Source organism: Cavia porcellus, unplaced genomic scaffold, assembly GCF_034190915.1.
Source record: "Cavia porcellus strain 051 isolate PalLab524CR breed Dunkin Hartley unplaced genomic scaffold, mCavPor4.1 scaffold_10, whole genome shotgun sequence".
NCBI classification, from domain to species: Eukaryota; Metazoa; Chordata; class Mammalia; order Rodentia; family Caviidae; genus Cavia; species Cavia porcellus.
This window is the reverse complement of record NW_026947493.1, coordinates 85,104,110-85,128,491: the sequence shown is the minus strand read 5'-3', so window position 1 is coordinate 85,128,491 and position 24,382 is coordinate 85,104,110. Positions and strand designations below refer to the sequence as shown.

The 24,382-nt window shown below is 36.6% G+C and overlaps 1 protein-coding gene across 48 annotated transcripts in view; it reads right to left on the bottom strand.

Annotated features, from left to right (window-relative positions):
• Window positions 1-24,382, bottom strand: part of Rims2 (regulating synaptic membrane exocytosis 2) — a 518,293-nt gene that overhangs the window by 161,163 nt on the left and 332,748 nt on the right. For 24 of the 48 annotated variants that reach the window (XM_063257715.1, XM_063257709.1, XM_063257711.1 and 21 more), the window contains 3 exons: window positions 23,497-23,653; window positions 17,304-17,420; window positions 10,845-10,901 (listed from right to left, as the gene is read on the bottom strand). In XM_063257715.1, coding sequence (XP_063113785.1) covers window positions 10,845-10,901; window positions 17,304-17,420; window positions 23,497-23,653 — 331 coding nt within the window. The remainder of the gene's footprint in view (window positions 1-10,844; window positions 10,902-17,303; window positions 17,421-23,496; window positions 23,654-24,382) is intronic. The other 24 variants (XM_063257712.1, XM_063257747.1, XM_063257754.1 and 21 more) reach the window with 1 other exon arrangement.

The window sequence follows — 24,382 nt, the reverse complement described above, 5'->3', positions numbered from 1 at the left end:
AATCTGGGTGGTAGGAATGACTTTTTCTTCTCAGTAATGTTTGAAAAATTATCGTATGTATTAGATGCAGAAATGCATAAATCAAAAAAGACCCAAAAATCAAAGAGACTTTTAAAATTCCAGCTCAGGAATGAAATAAATCATTAAAAATATAGAAGTATTCTTGGAGGGAAAAGAATGGGTTTACATTAGGAATTAAACTTGTGAAGTGTTGGAAAAGTATTTTATGGAAATACCAATCAGGTGGAGAAATCAGTCTTTCAAGAAAGAGGTGCCATCTGATAAGTCACTGTCCAGCAGTGATGTTCCAACACTCACTCTTCATGCATCTTTAATACAGAGATGCTGAGATCCTGTGATATCGCTGTAGTAGAAGTTTCGGTCAAAGTGACATGCACGGCAGGCTGTAAGAAAATGTATGTCCCAAAGGTGAGGACGGGGGAAACAGAAGAGGTTACAGACACAAAAGAGTAGTCAAGGGCTAGAATAAAAACCAAGAACGCTGCGTTAAAGAGGCTGAAAAGGGAGATTAGCGACATATATATTTTTTAAAAGGAGGAAAAATATGGCACAAGAGATTTGACAAATAAATACCCATGGAGAAAATTATTTCAGTGGAGTGGCAAAAGCAAAGGCCAAACTGTAGAGGATTTAGACTTAGAAAATGATGTAACAGAGAAAGCATACGTAATAACACAAACGCAAGAAAACTGGTGAGAGAAAGTACAAGCATAAAAGTGAACTATTTCTTAAATCTTGAGTATAAATGAGCATGAATATGAAATAATTCTTAAATCTTGAGGAGGCGGCCAAATAGAATTTACTAAGAAGACTTCAAAGGTAATTCACAGAGAAAAATCAGTATAAGAGACTGAAATACAACAGAAATAAGAAATTAATGCAGGAAATTTTCAGAGAAGAGAGTAAAGATAAAAACAAAACAAATTAGTTTTGGAGAGGGAAAGGGGTGTAAGAAGATCGGTAATAATGCGGCACAGTAATATTTAAAGAGCTGGGAACCTGTGTTTTTGGCTTTGACACACTTATTAAGGGCTCTCAGCCCTGTTTTATAAGAAGGCACCTGCCGGAAACCAGTCTCCATCCTACCCGGGAACCGGGACTGCCCAGCTTCTGTCAGAACTCGCGGTCTCCACAGCGTCCTGGATGTGCCCGACACCCGCGGACGTGACCCCGCGGACTCTGCAGACCCCGCTGCAGCCCTCTGCACACTCCAGACCGCTCAGACCCTCCCGAGGCGCGCCCGTTCTGGGGTCACCCTTTGGGTTCGCACACCTCTGTCGGTTCCGCCCCACTCGCCTGTCCCGTGCACCCCCTGAACGCCCCGCTCCCCTTCTGCTCCGCACCGTTGATCCCCTCTCCTTTTCCACCCAAGTTCCAAGACCCTTGCTCCTTCCCTGCACGCGGCCTGCCGCAGGCCCCTCCGCACAGCCCCGGGCCGGCCCACGGCGGGCCTCTACCTGGGAACCGGGACCCTCCGCACTCCGCGGGCCCAGAGTGCCCGAGCACCCCTTGGGGTCTGCTAACACGCTCAGGCTCTCGCCCAGCCCGCACTCGGGACACCCGGGAGCACTGCAGCCTGCTAACAGGCTCTGGCCACCTTCCCATCCTCTCCCTTCTCACCGACCATTTGGAAAACCGCCGGTCCACAGCTGCTTTACGCTAATTCCTAAGGTGAGGACAGAAGCTTTTGTATGCACGTATGCACAAAAGTGTCCAGCAATCATCCCCAACCTTACATTGTCATAGATTTAATGATCTTCACTTTTTATCTTCATCAGTCCCCTACTTTGCAAGAAATATTATGGATTCTAGAATCTGATTAAATGGCACAGACTTAGAAACCCTAACTGCTAACACTTCAAACTCCGATTTCAAACTTTACGTCATATATCTCAATCTATATACTGTCTTCTTTTCTCATTGCTGAGACAAAGTACCTGACAAAAATGCACAGATAAAATTTAAAGGAGGAAAGATTTATTCTGGCTCACAATTTTTTAAAAATTTTATTTAGAAGGAAAAAGAGAAAAAACGAAACAAAACAAAGCGGTGTAAGGGTACAAGTAATACAGAACTATTAAAAAAAAAACAGTAAGAAATCACCAGTCAATAGATTACACATTATCATCTTACAGATAGTTGCTCAAGTCACAGTATCAAAGCATACAAAGTGGACATTCAAACAGAGAGACTGCAAACAGTTGTGTTCAATGATCCAACCAAAAACATTAATATGGTCAACTATTTAACACCCCTAAGAACACTTGCAGTTGCATCCTTCAGAGCACTTTTTTTCCCCTCTCTTTTTTACAACAAAATTTACACATTTTGGGTTTTATTACTCCTTAGTTCTTATTACTTTTTTTTCGGAAGAGAATAAAGTCAAATGTGGCAAAACAAAGCTGTCAGTCAAAACCAAGGATAGACACAGTACATGATGTAAAAACAGAGTACAAGGTTATCAACAATGGTTACCATAATTCCTCTTGCTTCCTTAAAAAGAATTGTCTATCTCATTAGGTATTATAAAGTTGAACAAAACAGTACAGAACAAGACCAATAAAACTTAAACATTGGGGGGCTGGGGATTTAGCTCAGCAGCATAAGCGCCTGCCTTGCAAGCAGGCAGTTGTGAGTTCGATCCCCGGTACCGATAAAAAGGAAAAAGACAAAAAAAAAATTAAAAAAAAAAAAACTTAAACATTGTAAACATTACAGGACTTCCAAAGGAGATAATAGTCAAACCAGAATGGGCATCATAGTGAATCTTATTGCCTTCACAGTGGTTGCCTATACCCTCAAACTTGATACTATCATACAGAACGGAACAGAGTCTAATCAGACAAAACAAGATAGTGGGAGTATTACAGGACTTCAAATCAAGTTAGCAGGAAATCAAAAAAGTTACTATAATATATCCTGCTAATTTTTTAAATTTTTCCCCTTAATTAAAAAATCATAAAAAATAACAATAATTTTTTTAATGAATAAGGGAGAGATTGAGATAAAAGAGGACATAACAATATAACAATACAAGTCAAAGCAGGACTATTTCAGCAACCTAGTGCTTCACCACCAAATAACCCGACTTAATAGTAGTTAGCATAGTGTCTGTCTTTTTCCTTGAAATATTTGAATATAACTTCATATACTATAGTTTCAAATATTTCCATATCAAGCAGCCCAGAATAAAGCCTTTCCAATTAATAAGTGAAAACTTTATAAGGCTTCAAGGCCACATAATGGAGAATCAGGATTACCACATACTTTTATATACTTGAATAATTACATTAGGGTAATATAATGATTAGTAATAGTTTCGGTAATCATTACATTACCGAAACTATTCAATATTCACACATGCGGGATTGATTTATTTCACTTATGACTATGGTCTCAAGCTGCGCCCATTTATTGATAAATATCTCAATGTGATCCTTCTTTATAGCTGAGTAATGCTCCATTGTATAGAAATACCACAACTTTTTTATCCATTCCTCAGTTGATGGACACTTGGGTTGTTTCCAAGATCTGGCAATTACAAATTGTGCTGCTATAAACATAGGTGCACATATATCACTGTGGTATGATGCTTTCAGTTCTTCTGGGAATATGCCTAGAAGTGGAATAGCTGGAACAAATGGGACTTCCAATCCCAGCTTTTTGAGAACTCTCCAGACTGACCTCCACAAAGGTTGTACCAGTCTACACTCCCACCAACAGTGTAGGAGAGTTCCTTTTTCCCCACAGCCTCTCCAGCATTTGTTGTTGTTGGTTTTCTTGATCCTGGCCATTTTTTCAGGAGTGAGATGGAATCTCAGTGAGGTTTTAATTTGCATTTCTCTAATGACCAATGATGATGAACATTTTTTCATGTATTTATTTGCCATTTGTATTTCTTCATCTGAGAATTGCACATTCATCTCAGATGTATTCTGACGTTGTTGGGTGGAACATTCTATATATGTCTATCAAGTCCATTTGTTCACAGATGTGAATCAGCTCTGTTATTTCTTTGCTCATTTTCTGTCTGTTTGATCTGTCCCTTGGTGTCAATGGTGTGTTAAGGTCTCCTGTTACAATTGTGTTACTGATAATTTGAGTTTTCATTTCTGTTAATAGTTGTTTTATATTACTGGGTGCTCTGGAGTTTGGTGCATATATATTTAAGATAGTTATCTCTTACTCTTGGAGTTTCCCCCTAATGAGTATATAGTGACCTTCTTTGTCCTTTATGGTCATTGTTGGTTTAAAGTTCACGTTATCTGCAAACAGAATGGCTACTCCTGCTTCTTCTTTTTTTTTTTTTTTTTTATTCCTGCTGCATGAAGTATTGTTTTCCATCCCTTGACTTTCAGTCTGTAAGCATCCTTCCGGGTTAGATGGGTTTCCTGCAAACAGCATATGGTTGGATTTTGTTTCTTAATCCATTCTGATAGTCTGTTTCTTTTGATTGGTGCATTGAGACCATTTACTTAATGGTTATAACTGTTATATGCTGGTTTATTGTTGACATGTTATCTCTCTGCTGTTGCATCTTTATCTTTCTGTTCTGTTTAATTATCTGTTTTGCTTGTGGTTTTTTCCTTTGTATATCTAAACTGTCTCTCAATATTTTTTGTAGGATTGGCTTGGTGTTCATGAAGTTCTTGAGCTGTTCTTTGTCATGGAAGTATCATATTTCACCATCAATTTTGAATGATAGTTTTTCAGGGTACATCAGCCTAGGTTGGAAATCATTTTGCTTTAGGATCTGGAATACTTCACTCCATGCTCTTCTTGACTTTATTGTTTGTGCTGAGAAGTCTGCTGTGATTCTGATAGGTTTTCCTTTATAAGTGATCTGTCTTTTCTCACAGCTTTTAATAATCTATTCTTGTGTTGGATTTCTGAGATGGTGATTATTATATGTCTGGGTGTAGTTTTATTTTGGTTATGACTATTTGGAGTTCTATGTGCTTCACTGATTCTGATGTCTGTTTCTGATCTCATGCTTGGGAAATTTTCAGCTATTACTTCTCTAAATATCCTCTTGACATCCTTTATGTTGTCCCCTTCTTTTTCATTAATCCCTATCAATCTTATGTTATTTTTCTTTGCATCATCTTGCAGTTGTTGAATTGTTATTTCCTGATTCCTTGTTATTTTTAAAAGATCTTTCCTTTCCTGTTCACTAGCTGCAATCCTGTCTTCAAGGTCTGAAATTCTATCTTCACTTTCATTAAGGCGGTTTTTACAACTTTCAGTGGAGTTTTTTATTTCCTGTATATCTGTGCATCTGCATTATATATTCTGTTTGTTTCTTATATTGCTCATTTAGGGATTCTATCTTTTTGTTTAGTTCCTCCAATTTTTTAACTGTGTTTTCTTTAGATATATTCAGAATCTCTTTCATTTCTTTTATCATTTCTTCTTTTATCTGGGAGATTATTTCAAGTTTGAATTCCTTTAAATCTTCCTGGAGTTGCTTGTTAATTTCAGTAGCTATTATGTCCGATATTTGAGGTGAATGCTATATATTTTCTTCTATATACATCACTCCTAGAGTTTCTTGAGATGGGCTGGAGGTTTGAGGTTGTAATTTGGTCTTTCGTTTTGTCATTTTCCTATATTTCTGTGTTTCAAGTGTTATTTGAAAGCTTCCTCAGGGTCTGTTGGAAATCCACTTCTATATTTGCAGCTCCTGGGACTATGGCACCCAGTTCCCCCAAGCCACTGGGCCTCTAGAACCAATGGCCCTCTTCTGCCTGTTTAGAACTCCATAGTTCCAAATAAGCTGGGCTCCAGGGATACTGTGCGCCCGCCTGCTTGCTGGAAGCTCCACAGTTCTCCCAGCGCAGCTGGAATGGGAAGGCAGATAGATGCCTCAAACCCACTTATCCACTTCACTGCACCTGGAAGCCTGGAGGGTCCCGAACAGTCTGGGCTTGGGGCAGAGTGCACTGAGCACTCACCGCAGGCCGCAGGGTCTCTGGAACTGGAGATGCTCGCCTGCTTGCTGAGATATCCACAGTCCTCCAGACACAGAGGGAGGCGGATGCAGGCGCCCCAGATCCGCTCAGCCCTTCCTCTGCACCCAGATGGTGTAGGAGTCCCAAATAGGCTGGGCTCCGGGGATAGTGTGTCCTGGCTCACAATTTGCATCAGTTCATAATCATCTGGCTCCAAGGCAGACTGACAGGGCACAGGCATCACAGAGGGAAAAACAGCTCCCACCAGGTGTGGAAGGCAGCAGCAGTGACCAGCGCACTCTGTCCCTCCAGCTCTATCCAAGCTACAGGACCCTCGGTGGGTACCACCCACGCCAGCGTGGCCTTCCCATCATCCACTCTCAGAACTGTGCTATACCAGACAGTGGACTGACTCAGTATCACACACCCTTAACCTTGGCACCACATACAGCCCCGCCTGTAAGCTCCTGAGGCTCTGAGGAGACATCTACACAGGAGTCACAGCCTGCGCCCAGCTCATTTACCACAGCTGACACTTGCTGTTCCCTGGTCACACTAATTGTTGTCACCCTCTTTTCCTTTCTTTGTTCTTTACCCAACGAGGACTTTCTGACTGACCATCTCAACCACCGACAGGCAGAGCTCAGCTCTCTTCTAACCAAGACTGCACACCCAGACTCCGCCAGAAGCTTAACACTAGCTCACAGCCACGTGTTTTTGCTCCCTAGATTCCACTAGCTCCATCCTCAGTCTGTCTTCTTCCTGGGTCAGTGGGAAACAGCAGCTTCGTCTGTGCACAGAGCCGGCCAGGTCGAGCCTAACCTGCCCTCGTGTGCCAAGGCTCCTCTCCCACGCCCTCTGTTCCTGTTCTCAGCTTATCTTCCCCGAGCCTCTTCTGCTCTGGTTACAAAGTGCAGGCACACAGAGCTCTTAGGCCAAAGGCTGGAAATTTGTCATATCCCAACCTACCACTTCCCCTCCACGCCCCAGTGGCAGTAAATGTCACTCCTTACTTTAAAAGGTGTGCACAGCTGTAAATAGAGGTACATACCTGGAAAACAAGTAGCCCACAAGACCATATTTTAAATATGAAGGCACATTTATCAAAATGAAAAGTGTATTTTTAAGAGTATTAACAATGGGTATAGCATGATATCCATTATAAACATGTTCGTTTAGATGTTGATTTTGTTTTATAATGAATATACAATGAATCAAAGATAATTTCATACTGGTTGAAGAAATCTGGTGAGAAGGTAAGAAAAAGTTTTGGTTCTGATGCTTAATTTTGTCGCTTGAAGTAATAGAAAAAAACTTAGCACTATTTATGTCTCAATCATTCTGTTCTAAAGATCTAGACTCATAATGCTTCATGTTCTAACCTTCAAATATAGAGACCAATGGAAACCTAACTTCTCCTGATGTACTGCTCAGGAACTGAGAAGGTCAAATTGAGTTTACCACACTCATTCCACTTAGAAGTTTCCAAGTATTACACAGCCACACCAGGGCTCCCAGAAGGAGGCTTTCCCCATGAGAACCTATGTGACCTCAGAACCTAGGCAGGAAAACCATATCCTGAGAGATCAAAGCCATTTTCTTTACTCAAACTCCTCAATAAAAAAAATCAGTTTTTCTTTTAAGTGATCAGTTACTTTGACTCAAATTGGTGAGTAAGGAAGAATTTGGCTATTTTAGTTCAAAAGTTATTCTGCAAGAGAAAGATTGATGCACAGTTGAATTTTTCAAGTAAGAACAATTTACTGAAAGCACTGAGGACATTTCTGGGAATGAATTCAACTTCTGGATAAAGAAGGCAGGTAAAGAAGGTAGGTAAAGAGGGGGTGATTAATAAAGGGATGATAAGAGGTGAAGAGAACAGAGTTCGCTACTGATACAAGAATAAATGTAATAGAAATAACTCCATGAAAGAATAAGAAAGTCATGTGCAGTTCTGGAATCCAAGAGCAGAGGAATATTTGAATTAAGATACCAAAAGTAATGGCAAAATTCAAAATAAGGACCCAGGAGCTACTGACGGAAACAGAACTGGGGCAGCACTCACTGTATTTGAGGCAGTTAAGAGAATGAGTAGTTGCTGAGTAATTCTTTCAGGAGAATGCATCCATTACTCAGGGTAATGGCAGGAAATGTGACGCAGCCTAGAGTCAGGTGCAAAACTCGCCAGTGGATGAAACAGCATCAACAAGAGACCAAGACACGCACTTCGCTGTATTACGTAAAAAGTAACGGGAAGCAAGGATAATAAGAACGGGACGCTCTAGAGATGAACGCAGGAGGATGATGGGTGACTGTATATGATTTTTATGTCTTCAACAGATGCTTAAGAAAAAGTCCAACAGTCTCACAGTAGATTGGGACTGAGGTTGGAGAGATGGATACTTAGGAAAGTGAGTAAGTCAAAAATAAATGTTTAAAGTAGCTTTAAGAAAAGCAAAGGAGAAAAACATTAAGCTGGAAAATCCAGTTTACATATATTACTTCTATAGAAGAATACATGTATTACTTCTATAGAAGTCTTCATAGGCAAGGATGATATAGGTAATTAAGGGCATAAACCAGATGTTCTAGTCCTCAGTTTGGGTAGCAGATTCATGGGCATTTAATTCATTACTATGGGGGCCGGGAATTAGCTCAGCAGCACAGCCTCTGCCTGGCAAGCATGAGGTTGTGACTTCGATTCCCAGTACCAAAATAAAAATTTAAAAAAAAAAAAGTCATGATCTTAATTCATTACTATGACTTGAAACTTACACACATTCTTTTGTATGTATAAAACAACATGATGGGGGCCAAGCAATGTGGCATACACCTGTTCCCAGCTCTTGGGAGGCTGAGGCAGGAGGATTGCTGTGAGTTTGAGGCCAATCTGGGTTATGTAGTGAGTTCAAGGTCAGCCTGAACTGCATAGTGAGACTCCATCTCAAAAAGAAAAATAGTATGACTGCAAAAAGTAATGAGAAAAGGCAATATTTTTTAAATACTGCAATTAAGAAACTTCCCTTTTATAAAATCCACCCAAATTATCTATGGGTAGGTGTACACTATATTTAGTTCAAGCCCTAATGAGTTTCTACTGCCCGAGACCAAGGCAACACCTTACTGCATATAAAATAGACATGCACATATACACAGAAATCTTCAGACAAGATAACATTTTCTAAAACAAATTTTCCTCTGTTGTATTTTAATATAAACACAATGATCTTGTGTTTCCCAACCACCAACAAAATCATGGCACAGAAAGTTAATTCATAAATGTTCCCTGAAAAAAGGCAGGTAAGCTTTGCTTGAGAACTTGGGAAAACCTTGCAAGGTGATTAAGAACTAGTCTATCGACACTAGTAAACCACAAAGCCATGGTGAAGCAAACTATATACTATAGGTAACTGAAATGAAGAAAAATACAAAGTATAAAAGATGTGGTACATGGTGTTAGCTTAGATTGAAAGTAAGAGCTAGCAGAGTGAACAAGAAAAGCCTGGAATCAGGAATGTGCCGTCCATGCATGCCACTCACCTTAGGGAAAGCTCTGGCCAAGATAAGGAAACAAATATACAACTACTTTTTAGGTCTTGTAATATAAATGGTCATTACAACCAAAAACAAAGCAGAATGTACTATTCAGCAACAGCAAAAATAAAGGACAAAACAACAAAATGTAAGAATTATTTAGGATTAAAGCAAAATAACAGAAGGCAGACTGAGACAAGGCAAAAGAAAATTAAACATACTAATAACCAATAGTATATAACTAAATTACAAGGTAATAAATTTTCATTACATCTACTAAGACATCAGAAAATTCGAAATATTAGGAATTTACTTTGGTTCTTATCTTTCACGTTTCTTTGCATATTTACCAACATGAATTCAAACACTTGGAATTTTCTCATTAGATTTCATTATTTTTACAAAACTATTTACAACTGTTACTTAACTTACATTAATCAGGATAAGGACATATAGCCCAAATCCCTGTGAATGGTAGGCAGGGTGACTAATCCCGCACGTACCTCCTCACCTGCTCCCTTTACCCACTGCTACATTACCACGGTCACTCTCTTCTTTGTCTCAAGGGCTGCAAAATATTCCCAATGAACCGGCTCAAATCTAAACCTACCTAAAGTCTTCAGAATTGTACAAACCTTGTCAAACTTCTTTCCTTTTAATTTTTAGTTACCTCCTTTCCCCCTTAGATGCCAGGGAATTGATATTTTCCTCTGACATAGATTACATTTCTAAAGTACTTTAGAGCTGGACTATATCGGACTCACTGGAAATTCCCACTGTAGAAACAGGGGTAGTAGTTGGGTACAAATGAACAAAGGCTTTCTTACAGATCAGTATTCTCCACAGATACACCTCTCTGCTATGGCGTAGGAGCAGATCACAGTCATCTTTGACAAGAGAACTGCGGACAAATCAGTTTGACCTCAACTCTGCAATGACAGTGTCCGCTAGTCTGGAGCACACAGGTAGGAAGCAGGTTGCTAAGAGCATGTGTACAAATGAACCACACCGGTATCAGCTTAGGAACTGTTATCTGGCAAAGAAGGTGAGTAGCTGAATGTGATCAATGAGAGCACTCTACAGTCATACTGCCCTTGCAGACAACAGACAAACCTGTGATTCTCACTGAACAAAATGGTTAAAAAATTGAAAAAGATGATTTTTTGGCATTCTATTACAATGAGTTTATATATATTTTGTTTCAGCATTTTGATAAATTTAATGTTTCTACGTTTCATTAAAGACCACATGAAGCTATACAAAACACAGACGTGGAAGTGAACTACTCCACACCAATAGACAGGAACATGCAGTTATACACACAGACACACAGTGTACCTGTGGCGGTGCCCATTGCTCCGACTGTATCTGGAGCGAGGTAGAGTAAGAAAATGACTGCAAGCATGGCAAAAACAAGAACAGAAATGAGACTCAGGAAAGAAGTGGAAAGTACATTTAATTTAAAAGTGAGATTTCAAGAGCTCCGCAGGCAGTAAGCAAAGCACATGAAAGCTGAGGCTGAAGGCCTGCCCCTCCTGCAAGCCAGCCGCCAGGCAGCAGCGCCCTGGCTTACCACGGCCCAACTGGCCAACATAAAATGTAACAAATACATATTCAGAGTGTGCAAAAATAATATTCAAAAATTGTAATTTTATGAATTATAAATATCCTCAGTACTATTTAGAAAATGTTATACTAAAGGAACTTTTTAAGAGGAAAGGTGAAAACAGAAAAATAATAAAATAACCATAATATAAGGAAGTAATAAAAAGATAATCCCTAAAAAAGAAGATTTTTATAAGGTAATTATTTCTCAACCATTTATGATTAAAAATAACTACAAAGAGCTTAAAAATTCTATTCAGTCATAAAAACAAACTATTAATTATTACTTGTGTTCATTAAATTTATTAGTTGTTATTCTTTTTGATTTGTTTACTATGTATTTATTTCATATTAACAGCTCTGCTATTTGTCATGTCCCAAGATTGCCATAAGCAACCAGCCCAACCTTGTGCCCATCTAAAGCTGATTCTCTTCATTCCAGGGCACTAATTCAACTTCTTCTACTCTCTTAAAACTTTTAATGCAAGAGCACAAATCCCTGCAGATGACGGATCGGCACATTCCAGTAGACCGGGAGGTAAGCCTCCGACTCTCCGACCGCCGTCACTCCACCTCTGCACTCCTGCCTCTTCATTTGTGCTTGTCTTCTGCTCCAAAGAAGAAATGCTTCGCACGTAACCTCACTTCATTTATGATTCTCTTCTGCCTTTCACAGTCTTGCACAATTTATAGCTGATCAAGATCTGATAATTTTCTAGACCAAGAGAATGTCTTTTTAAAATTTGGGGCACAATGGCTGATACATATTTGCACTGACTTAAATAGTAAAAACAAAATTTAGTCCTTTATCTTTTGACAGAATCTCACTGTGTAGCCCAGGGTGGCCTTCAACTCATAGCAATCCTCCTGCCTCAGCCTCAGGAGTGCTGTGATTACAGGCATGCCCCACCTTGCCCAGCCCTACATCGTATTTGTGATGAAACTTCTCTCCAAAGCAAGCACTGGTCACGTAATTATAAAAGCATTCTAGAAATGTAAACAAGGACTTTAGGTTTATGTAGAGTGCAAACATAAGCATCAAAAAAGCAAAAGAATTGAAATAATAGCAAGCAGTCAGAATACTGGGATTTACTGCTTTAAGAAGGAACAGATTGTTTACAAAAATCTTCAGAGTACGAGAAAAAGCTTACTAAAAGTTATAAAGTCAAAGAGTATGTACTACATCTTCACCAGTTTCTAATATTTTCTTCAAGTGTTTTAATTATTAATTTTGTCCTTATAAAGCCAGAGAAACATTAATTAGAATCACCTTCATCAAACATGAATTTATTTGTCTTTTCTATGTCTAGTCATGTGAATTCTTAACCTTACCTACTCATATCCTCCACTGAGAGTTTACTGAGAACTATCAACATAAGCATTATACAAAAAATTGATATACCTGTCCCTCTGCAGCATCTAAGTGGTGTAATTAAAACACATTTTCCATATCTCTATTGAACCAGGTTTCCTTTACTTCCAAAATTGAATTTAACCAAATACTTCATAAAACCTAAGCAATAAATATATATAATGAATCAAATATGCTTAATAAGTTAATCTAAAGTAATTTTTACTAAAATTTGAACTTAGGGCCATCTGAGAAATTTTTAAAAGCTTGAATAAGACAATAATTCATTTTTTAAAAACAGATAATTAAGTTCAATAAATTTTAAAAATCAAAAAATGAAGTTGCAGATTCTAAGAATCATAATGCAAATACTATTCAAAGAAGTAAACGATTACTAATGCAATTTTTAGACACATTTTGATTCTTAACATAACATCTAGAGACAACACAAAATTATTTGTTGTTCATTGTTATAATGAATCATCTTTTTGCTGTGTTAAATTAGTCTGGGCCAGGGATACAGTTCAGCAGCCCAGTACCTGCTTAGCAAGTACAAGGTCCTGAGTTTGATTCCCGGTACCAAAAAAGAAAAAGAAATAAAGAAATTGGTCTGAATGTCCCCTTTTACCAGATACACCAAAAGTACCACAAAAGGAAGAGATAAATAGCCTACCTCTCAGTAAACCTGCAGATACCGAAAGCTGTCTGCCTCAGCCCAACGGGAGGCAAAACCTTCTGCTCTGTCTCTATCATTATCAACATTTTGCCTACTTTTCAGCTCCTACAATATGCCAGTATTATTTAACGGTCTTAAAATATACTCCTGAAATGTAACATAGAATCTATGAAGATATACAAAGTGAATTCTGTTTTTTCACTTACTTTCTTCATAATTTTAAACTTTCAGACATGTCCTTCCCTCATGATGAATAACTGAAAAACCATGAAGATTCTTCTTTTTGATGCAATAATCTTGAGTGTATGCTACACTTTTCATAATTGGCTGTCTGATATAGAATATAAAAATTATACTAGATAAGAAGCCATTTCACTTTTTAGAATGTAATAAGGTGTTTTCCTTTTAGAATATAAATCTTCTAGCCAGGTGTGGTAACACACAACTATAATCTCAGCACTCTAGGAAAGAGATGCAAGTTAAAACTCAACTTGGGCAAATGAATGATGCTATTTCAAAACGACAAATAAAAAAAAGGGCTAGAGAAGTAGCTTGGTGACTCAATCCCCAGCACTACCGTGTGTGTGTGTGTGTGTGTGTGTGTGTGTGTGTGTGTGTGTATGTGTGTATATATATGTGTGTATGTATGTGTGTATATGTGTATGCATGTGTGTATATACGCGTGTGTATATGTGTGTATACATGTGTGTGTATATATATATATGGTGCTTTTTTCATATAATGTTAAAAGTATAATTCAAGGATATAAAAGTAGCTAATACATTTTGGCCTCAGCAATAAACATAAAAATGCATACTTCAGTCTTCAGAACTTTAATATGTGACAGAAATAGTATCTAAAACCATACATATATTCTAAAAGCAAATTAGCTCACACAAGACAAAAAAAAGTTTTAAAATTATTTCTAATACTAAAGTCATACAACCTGCCCCCAGGAAAACGATACTCCTAGTCATAGTAGATAGTAGAGAAAAACTGATAGGACTAGAGGGGAGGGCTTGTGGAAGATGAAAGATGTTCTTTATAAATTATCATTTTAACTCATATGCATGCATTGTGGGATTGCCTCGTAAAGAATCCATTTACTTTTAAAAACAGAATATGATTATCAGTAGCAATGACAAAGATAAGCAAAGAATAAGTTCCAATCAAGTATTTAATATAATTGTCTTACATTACCTATAAAAAGTAACCTGCGCCCTCTCTTTCCTCTTTACACCACTTACATTTAACCACGTACCACAGTTCACGTCAACAGCAGTGACTCCCCCACCGCAGATAGTGTGAAACTTTCCCAGGGTATGCTGCAAGCCCTTCGCCCTGGCCTCCCAGGGATGCGTGGTCCTGCCTCTGTCTTTTGCTCTTGTTCTAACCTGAATAAATACACCTGCTTCTCAAAGTCTGCCTTTATCCTACATTCTCAACAAAACTTTGAAAACAAATACTGGAATTGACTGATTTCTATGTTGCTTTTGCTTAGTTATAAGCAATTAAATGTAAATTATTTAAGAGCCAAGAGATCCTTTTCAAATGCTAAGGGATAGCCACAATTTTTTAGTACATACCATGAAATTTGATGAAATAGTTATCGGTATGTATTGCATACTGTGATACTAACAGGAAATATAAAAATTAAATTCTAGATACCATCTAATTTAGACAACTCTGTAAGGTTGCTATTCATGTTTGAATTTTGTAAATAAGCAAAGCAATCATCCAGGACATTAATTTTCCCTAAGACACATCTTTAGCAAGATGTAAAATTCTACAATTGAATCCAAAGGTATTTGTTCCAAATCCTATGAAAAAGAGTACATTAATAAAATACTATTCTAGTCCAACACATCGATTCTTACTGACAAGAAAATTAATGCCTCTCCTACAATACCTAAAATGTACTATGTCGAACAAATTCTCCCTTACCCTTTTTAAGCAACTATATTGTTGACTGACTCTATAAACTGCTACTCAAGAAAATTCAGGTAATAAATCTAAGTACTCTTATCCTCTAAATACCACATTAAAACTATAATGCCTTCAAATGTATTTTATTATTGAAAATCCACTATAATATTACACTAAAGCAGAAACAAAAGTGTATTTAACGTAACAAACTGTATACATTATTGAAAACAATACTGTATTTTTTATTCCTTATGTTAATGACTTATACACAGATAACTCCCAAAAATAGTATTAGAAAAATGCTTGTTTGACATCAACGTAAATGAAATTTCATTTTGCTTGTTTCAAAAATGGATCTAAGGTAGATCCCATTTAAAAATAATTCTGATCTAGCAATCTACAACACACTGAAAAGAATAATGAAACAACACGGACATATTTTCTCCAAAACTCCTACAGAAAATCATTTAAAATTTTTTTTCAAAACTAAAAGATGTGTAAAGCTATAAAGTAAAACACAGTGGTATTTCAATTACAGATATAAATTGGAATAGGTATACAAATGCATACCACAGGTGATCTCTGAAATGACTATGAAATATCAAGGAGTAGTCACCTAGGGCAGGGGTGCCACAGCCAGCCGTTTGTATCACAGAAGCTCTAACAGGCTTGCCTCACTGACTGAGCTTTGACAGCAAATACCTGTCTGTTTATTGTCACTAAGCCCGGGAACACTTGTTTTAAAATCCTGATAAACCTAGCATTAATACAATGACATCCAGTTTTACTTGGTTACATTCACTTGTCTTCCATTTCTTTCTAATATTTTGGTCACATTTACTTGTCTTCATTGAAAATGGGGTCTATTTTCCATATATTTGAAAGTAGCATATCATTTCAGACTTTTCTGGTATCTTTCCCATTAACAAATCTTCAGTGAACAAACTTATGACTTACTGTATAATTTCCAGAAATTACTAGTCATACCAAATTTCCTTAGGCAATCAAAGCTCCTATTAACCTCCCCTAATATGACTCCTTCCAGTTGTTAAGCATGTCAACACATTAATCTGTCTTTCAGTTTTACTGCATGTATAGCATCACTGTCTACAGGTAGCATATCTATGCATTGTAATCGGATCTAACGGAATAGACCACCATGAACAGGTCAAGAAAAACTTTTTAAAAATCAATAAATAAAATTGTACATCAACTTACATAATACTGATATGAATTTAATAATTTTGGAATTTCTTCTTAAATCTCAGATGTAGAAGTCAGTATTTGTGTGATACTATTGAGATGTAAAATACCCTCTTCTTTTGGAAATGTGTAGTAAAGCACATGAAATTATAAGCAAGAACTGAGTATTAATTTAGATTCAGAGAAAACAAATGCATTTATATATACACATAGTAATTTCTTTTATCAGTAGATTTTAAAGTCCTAAACTTCTTCATAAATTAGTACAAGATACATACAAAAGAACATCTGAGTTCCCTTATTTTATCATATTTTCTAAATAATAAGTTCAGCTCTTTTGCCTCATCTAATCTCAAACTTATTTGATAGTTTGGGGAAAATATCGCAGCATTTTTCATATATAATCAAAGCATAAGTTGGATAGTTAATTTTATTAATTAGTAAAATTAGTAATAATTAATGTAAGCATTGTAACATACCATGTTCCTCCAAGTTTGCCACACTTAATAGAGGAAATTCAGATAATTCTTTCAAACACAGCAATCAACAAGCATTATTCTTTAAAATGTTTAAAGGGTTTATTGAAAGCCATGAGGAAAAACGTCTTCATGAATCATAATAAAATGCTTCCTAAAGAAACCAAACTCTGTCTAAATATGTTTATATATGAAAAATTTCTCTGATTGATGTACATGTAAGATTTTAAAATCTATTGTATAATGAAAGTACTTTTACATAAAATAATTGGTTGTGTCAAGGTACCATGATAAAACATCTTGCTAGTATGTGTCTCATTATGATCTCTTGTGCAAAATTTAGTTTTATTTAGCAAAAGATCAAACTGCAAATGCAAAATGGTTTTGTTTCTTGTCGTCCCCGTATGTTTGTTTAGCAATGTAGCAGTCATAGCAAAGAGTGTGGCCATGGAAAAGAAAACACAATTCAAGAAACTAAAATAAAGAAGCAGAAAAGAGCATTTTATGACAACCCCTACTATGTAATTTGGTAAAGCCTAACAGCATCCAATCATCTTTACCTGTCTCTCTCGGGAGAATAATGATCGTCCATGACACGATGTCTCTCCATTCGGCCAACCGTATTATAATGTCCAGCAGTGGTGCGTGTCCCTCGAAGTCCTTGCTCTACGTTCCGACTAAACCAGCAAGACACATTAAAAATATCCCAGTGAGCCATAAGCATGTAATACACTAAGAACTGAAGTTTGTTAATAAACATAGAAAGGGACAAAGACATCATAATACCAAGTGCAGATTTTTCTTTATTTACACCTGGGCTAACAGTATGGATATAAGTTGAAAACTGACAGTTAAGTAAGGAGACTGCTGTTATAAAAGAAACAGAACTTGAAAAGAGCCCAGGCTAGTATCACTGGAGATGAGATAAGGAATTTCAGAGCCTTCCAGGGGATGGCTTCCAGGTCTCTAGAAATGAAATTCAATGATATACAAGAGGAAGAGCAGACACGTGTGGAGAAAATTAATTTAGTGTCATATATTTGTTTACAGGGTCTACAAAAATGGGGGCAGAGATGCAGCATACATGGCTGGACAAGATTTCAGAGGCGCTCAGACTACTCACTTCTAACCACGTCCCTCGGGAACAGCCCAGGCCAAACTGCCACCTCCCTTGGTGGCCAGAGCAGCCGCCACCTCAGACTCCTCCCTCCTCCCTAGCCATCCAACCTGGCACGTGCCAACCCTCTGAAACATGACTAGGGCCATGGCGTCTCCAGTTATAGGGAGGAAGCTGAGCATTTGGCGTTTAGCTTGCTCCATGATGAGCTGGTTTTCCTACCAGCCCCAATCCACTTTCCATATATATTAGTAATAGTACCTGTACTAACATGTATCAAGTGAACATAAATATCTATAAATCGTGTATACACATATGTATATGGTACTATCTGTTCTAGTCAGTATGTCCATACCATGCATGGACTGATAGTACTTTGTTTCTTCTTTTCAATTTGATTTGTGCATCTTTGCCCTTTCATATAAATTTTAAAATGATGTCAAATTTCAAAAATTGCACATGTAATTCTGATTGGTATGGCATTACAGATTAATTTATTCAGAACTGAAGTCATTTTACTCGTGAATAAATATACTACTTTATCTCAAGTTCTACATTTTTCTAAGGTCTTGTGAATTGTTAGAATTACTATACACTTTGTGTTGCTTTGAGAACTGTGTTTTTGAGAATTTCATTACATTTCCTAATTTGTTATTATTCATTTTTGTAAATTGTTTTATGTCTATTTGATAAAACTCCCACTTTAGTTTAAATATTCTGATTATGCTCTTTTCAATGTAGATAAACCTTTTTTAACAAATAATGACGGGTTTCATCTCCTTTCCCAATTCTTCCACGACTTACTTCTCCTTTGTTTTATATTTCTCAGTAGATGCACTATTTTTGACATCACTTAATCAGTGCAAATGCCTAGGCCATTTTTTCTTTAAATATAATACTTAATTTGAAAAACTTTTATGAACTGTAGATGGTTCTCTTCTACTCCTAGCTTACTAATACGAAGAATTAAAAATAATTTTTTACCTGTAATGAGATTTATTTCTCCATTAATTCATTCATGTGATGAACTGCCATAAAAAATTTTGTGAACACTATCATACTTTTAACTTTTGGTTAGATTAGTGAATCAATACAATGTTTTTACATCTGTTTGCAATTGAACTGTGCTTGTAAAATTATCTGGCACTGTGAGGATCAGAAGTAGGTTTACACTGGCTCCAGGAAAACAGCTACACAGTTTTCTTTCTTTTTTGTTTCTAGAGTCAGTTGCCGATAAAAGAGAAGTAAGCTCTCAGAAACTTGGTGAAAACTGTCTATAATAACGTCTTAGTCGGACTTCTTAAGTGGGAGAGGAAGGACAGTGGTTTGTCTTTGAGTACCGTTTCAATATACTGATGAATTATTAACTTTTTAAATTGTTTTATTTCCTCTTGTTCTAATCTTATTTTCTTTCAGAAACTTACATGTTTTTTCTAGCTTACCAAATATAACAGCACTGTTTAATTTTGAAGCCCATTCTTTTCTGCACTTGTCTCCCTTTTATAGTCTAGCTAGCGTTCATTCATCATGTCATCCTCCTTCTCATGTGACGAGCTTTGTGTCTAATGTGCGTTCTCTCTGTCTTTTACTGCTCTTCTCTCGCTGTCTGCTTCATTCTATCTCTGCTTTATGGACTTTGCCCAAGTCCGCATCCCTCCTCCTATTTCACTGATTCCCTCTATTGTTCCACATTCACTTTCCGACATCCTGTACTTATTTGCTTTTTTGGTTTGATTTACTTGATTTTAACTGATGTGTAAAAATTATACAACTATGGGGAACAGTAAGTATACATGCTCTGTAATGGCTAAATGAAGCTACCTAACACACACATGGCCTCCACACATCCCAGATTTATGGTGAAAACACGTAAAATCTACTCTCTTAGGAATTTTCCAGTGTATAAAACATTGTTAATTATAGTCAACACAATATACAAGAGCTGTCTAAACTGTTTACACCCTGGTAGAGTTAAAATTTTGTGTTCTTTGGCCAACATCTCTCTAGACCTCCCACGTCCCACAGTTTTACTCATTTCTATGACTTCAGCTCTTTTTAGATTTCAAATGTATGTGAGATCACAGACTGTTTGTCTGGTTTATCTCCCTTAACATTTTCATGTTTGTCCACACTGTCATATACAGCAAGGAGCAAAGATTCCCTTTTTCTAGGGGTGAACACTGCTCTACTAACTATGTATACCACATTATCCACATGTACACCGCTCATCCATTGATGGACATTCAAGACCTTTCCCATTTTAGCTACTTTTATGAATGCTACTCTGATCACTGTAGGTAGCATTAATATACTAACTTCATAGGCCTTTAAGTATATGCCCAAAATACAACTGCAGGATTATATGATAGTTCTATTTTTAATATTTTGAGAAATTTTGACCTTCATAAATGAGTCTTCTAATATGCACTGCCCCAATAGAGAATAAAGGTTCACTTTTCTCCACATAAGATATAAAAAATCTCATTTCACTGTCTAATCTTCCTTATTTTCTAATAAATTTCCTTTTCTTTGACTTTCTTTCTTTCTTTTTTCTTTTTGTCTTTGTGAGACAGGGTTTGACTACACAGTTCAAGCTGACCTTGAACTCAATTCATAGCCAGACCAGTCTGGCCTTGAACTCCCGTTGATCCTCCTACCTCAGCCTCCTAAGTGCTGGGGTTACAGGTGTGCATCGCCATGCCCAGCCAAATTTCTTTTTCTTAAAGTGAGAATTTTCTAAATATTATTTGCATCCTACAAATGTCTAATACTTCATAACTTCCTCTTTATTATTTAATCCACAACCAAGTTATTTAGCAGTGTTTTAGGAAGTTCCAGGAATTTAAAAACTATCTTCTTACAGGTTTATAAATGTGTTGCACAATATTCAAAGAAAATGAAAAATGGTTTATATAGAATTTATTGAGGTTTCCTTTTTTCACTAACTTTCAGAATTTCTTTTCTTAAAAGAAACTTTGTAATCCTTGCTTGGATTGTATGGAACTTTACACAGAAGACTTAGAATATAGATTTACTTCACACAATAAATTTGAGCAAACACATATTATTATTTAAATCTAAGCCACAGCTACAGTGGAAGGTCTGGATTAGCTAATGACTTCTGTTAAGATAAGCTAAGATCTCCAGGGACAGTTGTATATTTATTTGTCTTCCTAACCTTTTGGATTTTTTTTCTATATTTTGAAGATTTTTATCTGTAAAAAACGTATCTGTCCATGGTCCCTACGCCCAGTCTTTTCATTAGTCTTTAGCATACCTAAGACAACTTTGAGAAAGTACTGCCTCTGTAGAGAGCTGAGCTTCTGAGAGCACAGCTGAACGAAGTGCAGGCTAAGCTTGGCCCTTCTAGTCCAGCCTTTATGTAAAGTGCGAGCTCTGCCACCCAAGCACATAGTAACTGTTAGACTGTTTTAGTTTAGTAGTCTGACATTTCTTTTCCTAGAATATATGGGGTTTTTCATAGCATTTTTGATTCTTACTTAAACTTTTTACATTATCTTGAGATTCCAATTTCTTTTCGTTTCTATATACTGATTATGCTTTTCATGCCTTTGTCTTCATATTATGCTTTTATTTTAAATATAATGCCTGTCTATAATATACTGGTGGATCATATTTTAGGGGTGTTGAATGTTATTTTATTTTTAAGTCCAAACTGAAATCTTTGTAACTGATCAGTGATAATTATTTTAGCTACCATTCTCACTGGATTGAACACTCACATTTATTTTTCATACATTTTTACTGTCTAACTTCTTGCTATGATGGGGTTTATCTTATATGCAGGTAAATCTAGTCTAGAATCTATGACTATGTTCTATTAGATGGTTCAAACTTTCTTCCTTTGGTAAAAGTAAACCTATGATATAATATAAATACTTAGTAGTTTGTCCCTGGTTCCTGATACAGAGTTCCTAAAAATCCTTGAAATTTTCTGGTTTCATCTTTTGTTTTTCCTGTTGAAACGCTTGGCTAACTTTTTAGCTTACGGTAAATTTCAATAAGTGGGACTTCAGATAGCCTTAGGATGAAGCCAGATGCCAGGAAAAACAAGTCACTCCAGGAAGAGAGTGTTGGAGCTCTTAGTCTGCACACTGACTTCCTGAACAAGGCTAGCTAACTTCCCGTGCTGCAGAACACACAGAAATGCTGGGAGCACAGCGTGCTCATGGGGGCATGGAAGCCCTCTTCTCGTCCCTGCATGTTGCTCCGCTCTTTACACCTGGCTATTCATCTGCATTTGTTATAATACCCATAAGAGGCCACTGAGTAGAAGTACACCGCTATGCTAAGTTGTGTGAGCCATGCAAGCAAATAATCAAACCAAAGGAAGGGGCTGTAAGAACTGCAATTTACAGCTGCTCAGTCAGTGTACTCCAGATACCTCCTGGCACTTGGCACCGGGCTCTGACACTGTCTCCAGGAGACAGTGTAGCCGAACTGAATTACAGGACACTCGGTGTCTGATTTCTGCAAATGGCCTACTATGGAGGAAAATACACATCTGGTCAGTGCCCTGCACTGACTGCAGAAAGGAGAATGTTTCACGTAAATTCTTTATTCTTTTTTTAAGGAGGTGGAATTAATTTTTAAATTCTAAATTCAAAACTAATTCTCTCTCAAACTTTAAATATCAGACTACAGATACTATTCTTTATTTTGTTTTGTTTTGGTACTGGGGATCCAATTCATGACGTCATGCTTGGAGGCAGGCGCATACACCACTGAGTCCAGACACTATTCTATCATTGAGCCTACAACCTTTAAGCAATTACTTTTCAGAAAAATTTTAATAACTGTAGCCCCATTTACAAACTTATTTAATTCAACACCTTGAAACATTATGAATTATATCTATAAACAATATATTAGACTTTCTTTTTAAGTTTTGTAGTTATCTAAATTAAGTAGACCCATTTTGAAGGTTAATTTTCTTGTAAATTAAATAAGTAAAATTTATAAAGATAATAAATCTAACATTTTCCAAATATGTGCAAAACTAAGATTCATTTAAAATTAAGTCTAAAACTAATTCAATTATTAAAATGAGTTTGACTGTTAATCCAATGAATCAAGTTTTCTTAAACATTAAAATAAAATGTAAACTGCTCATATTTCTTGCTAGCCTGTACTATCATTCCCTACTTGCTAACCTTTACTATCATTCCCATGGTTCTTAGAGTCTCTTCTGTGGTTAACTAGACCGACTGGAAACTTCTGCTAGCTTAAGACCTGATTTCCTAAGCTACTCTTTGCACTACATATGCATTCTTTTTCAGTCTTCTGATGATTGTTCGTATTTCTAAAGGACAATCAGATGTTTGTCTTTCCTATTTCTCAGATTACCAATATCTATATCATTTAGTATACAAAGTTGGATCTAACTACATCTGCTTAATCTGACGTGATTAAAATGCTTCTTAATAACTTTAAATTCTTACAGTAAAGTATTATATACAATCAAAATTTCAAACTAACCCACATTTCCTTTTATTTCTCATTATATAAGTTACTGAATACCATTTGGTTTTTGTCAACTTCTTTTCAGAAGTCTACATTTTATGACAAATATACCTGTGGTGCAGGCTACAAGTAAATGGTATGCGCCACTTTACCTCTGCGGAGGGGGCACACTGGGTGACCACGATCTCGTCCTGCCTATAGCATCCACTCGATGAGGAGACCCTGATGGTGAACAATGATTGGACGACATTACTTGTTCCGGCACTGATAACGTTGAACTCTGTAGATCTCGACCATTGTGTCGATAATCTAAAGGTGGAAAAATTAATTAACTATGATTATCTATATACTAAGTCCTTTGTGTATTTTGTACTTCACAAAAATATTAAATATTGGTGAAGCTAAAGGACTCGGTGTGTCAAATATAGATTACAATGAATAAAGCATGTTAAGAAAAATATTTTATAGACACATACATGAAAAGGAATGACACATATTCAAATTTTGGAGTTATTATGTTGATGACACTATTAAATACAGTATAACTTTCATGCATGCTTACATATACAGTAAGTTCCTTATATAACATGAAAAAGTATATACAATTATCTTCAATATAAATTCAAGTTTATGCTAAAAACATTTTTATGTCCACAATGACCTAGATGTTTTAAATACTTCTTAACAATTACTAATTTTTAAAATTATTTATTTCACAAAAAAATCCCAGAAAGCTGTGGGTATTTCCTTAAGAGACAAATCATATCAGGAAATAATCTGCCATTTGAAGTACAATTTAAAGTAGTTTTCTTATAGTATTTAGCAAAGCTGAGTTACAGAAGACTAAGAATAAGAATACGACAAAGCAGAGAAGGGAAATAGCTGATGCTCTGATACACTTTTTATACATTTATAAAAAACACAACTCAAATGATTCTTCTCAATGAAAAGACTGAGAAGAAAACAGAAATCAAGGCTGGTAGAAAACAGCAGTTCAACTGGAGCAGTGTGGGAATATAAATAGAAAAAGTAAGTTTG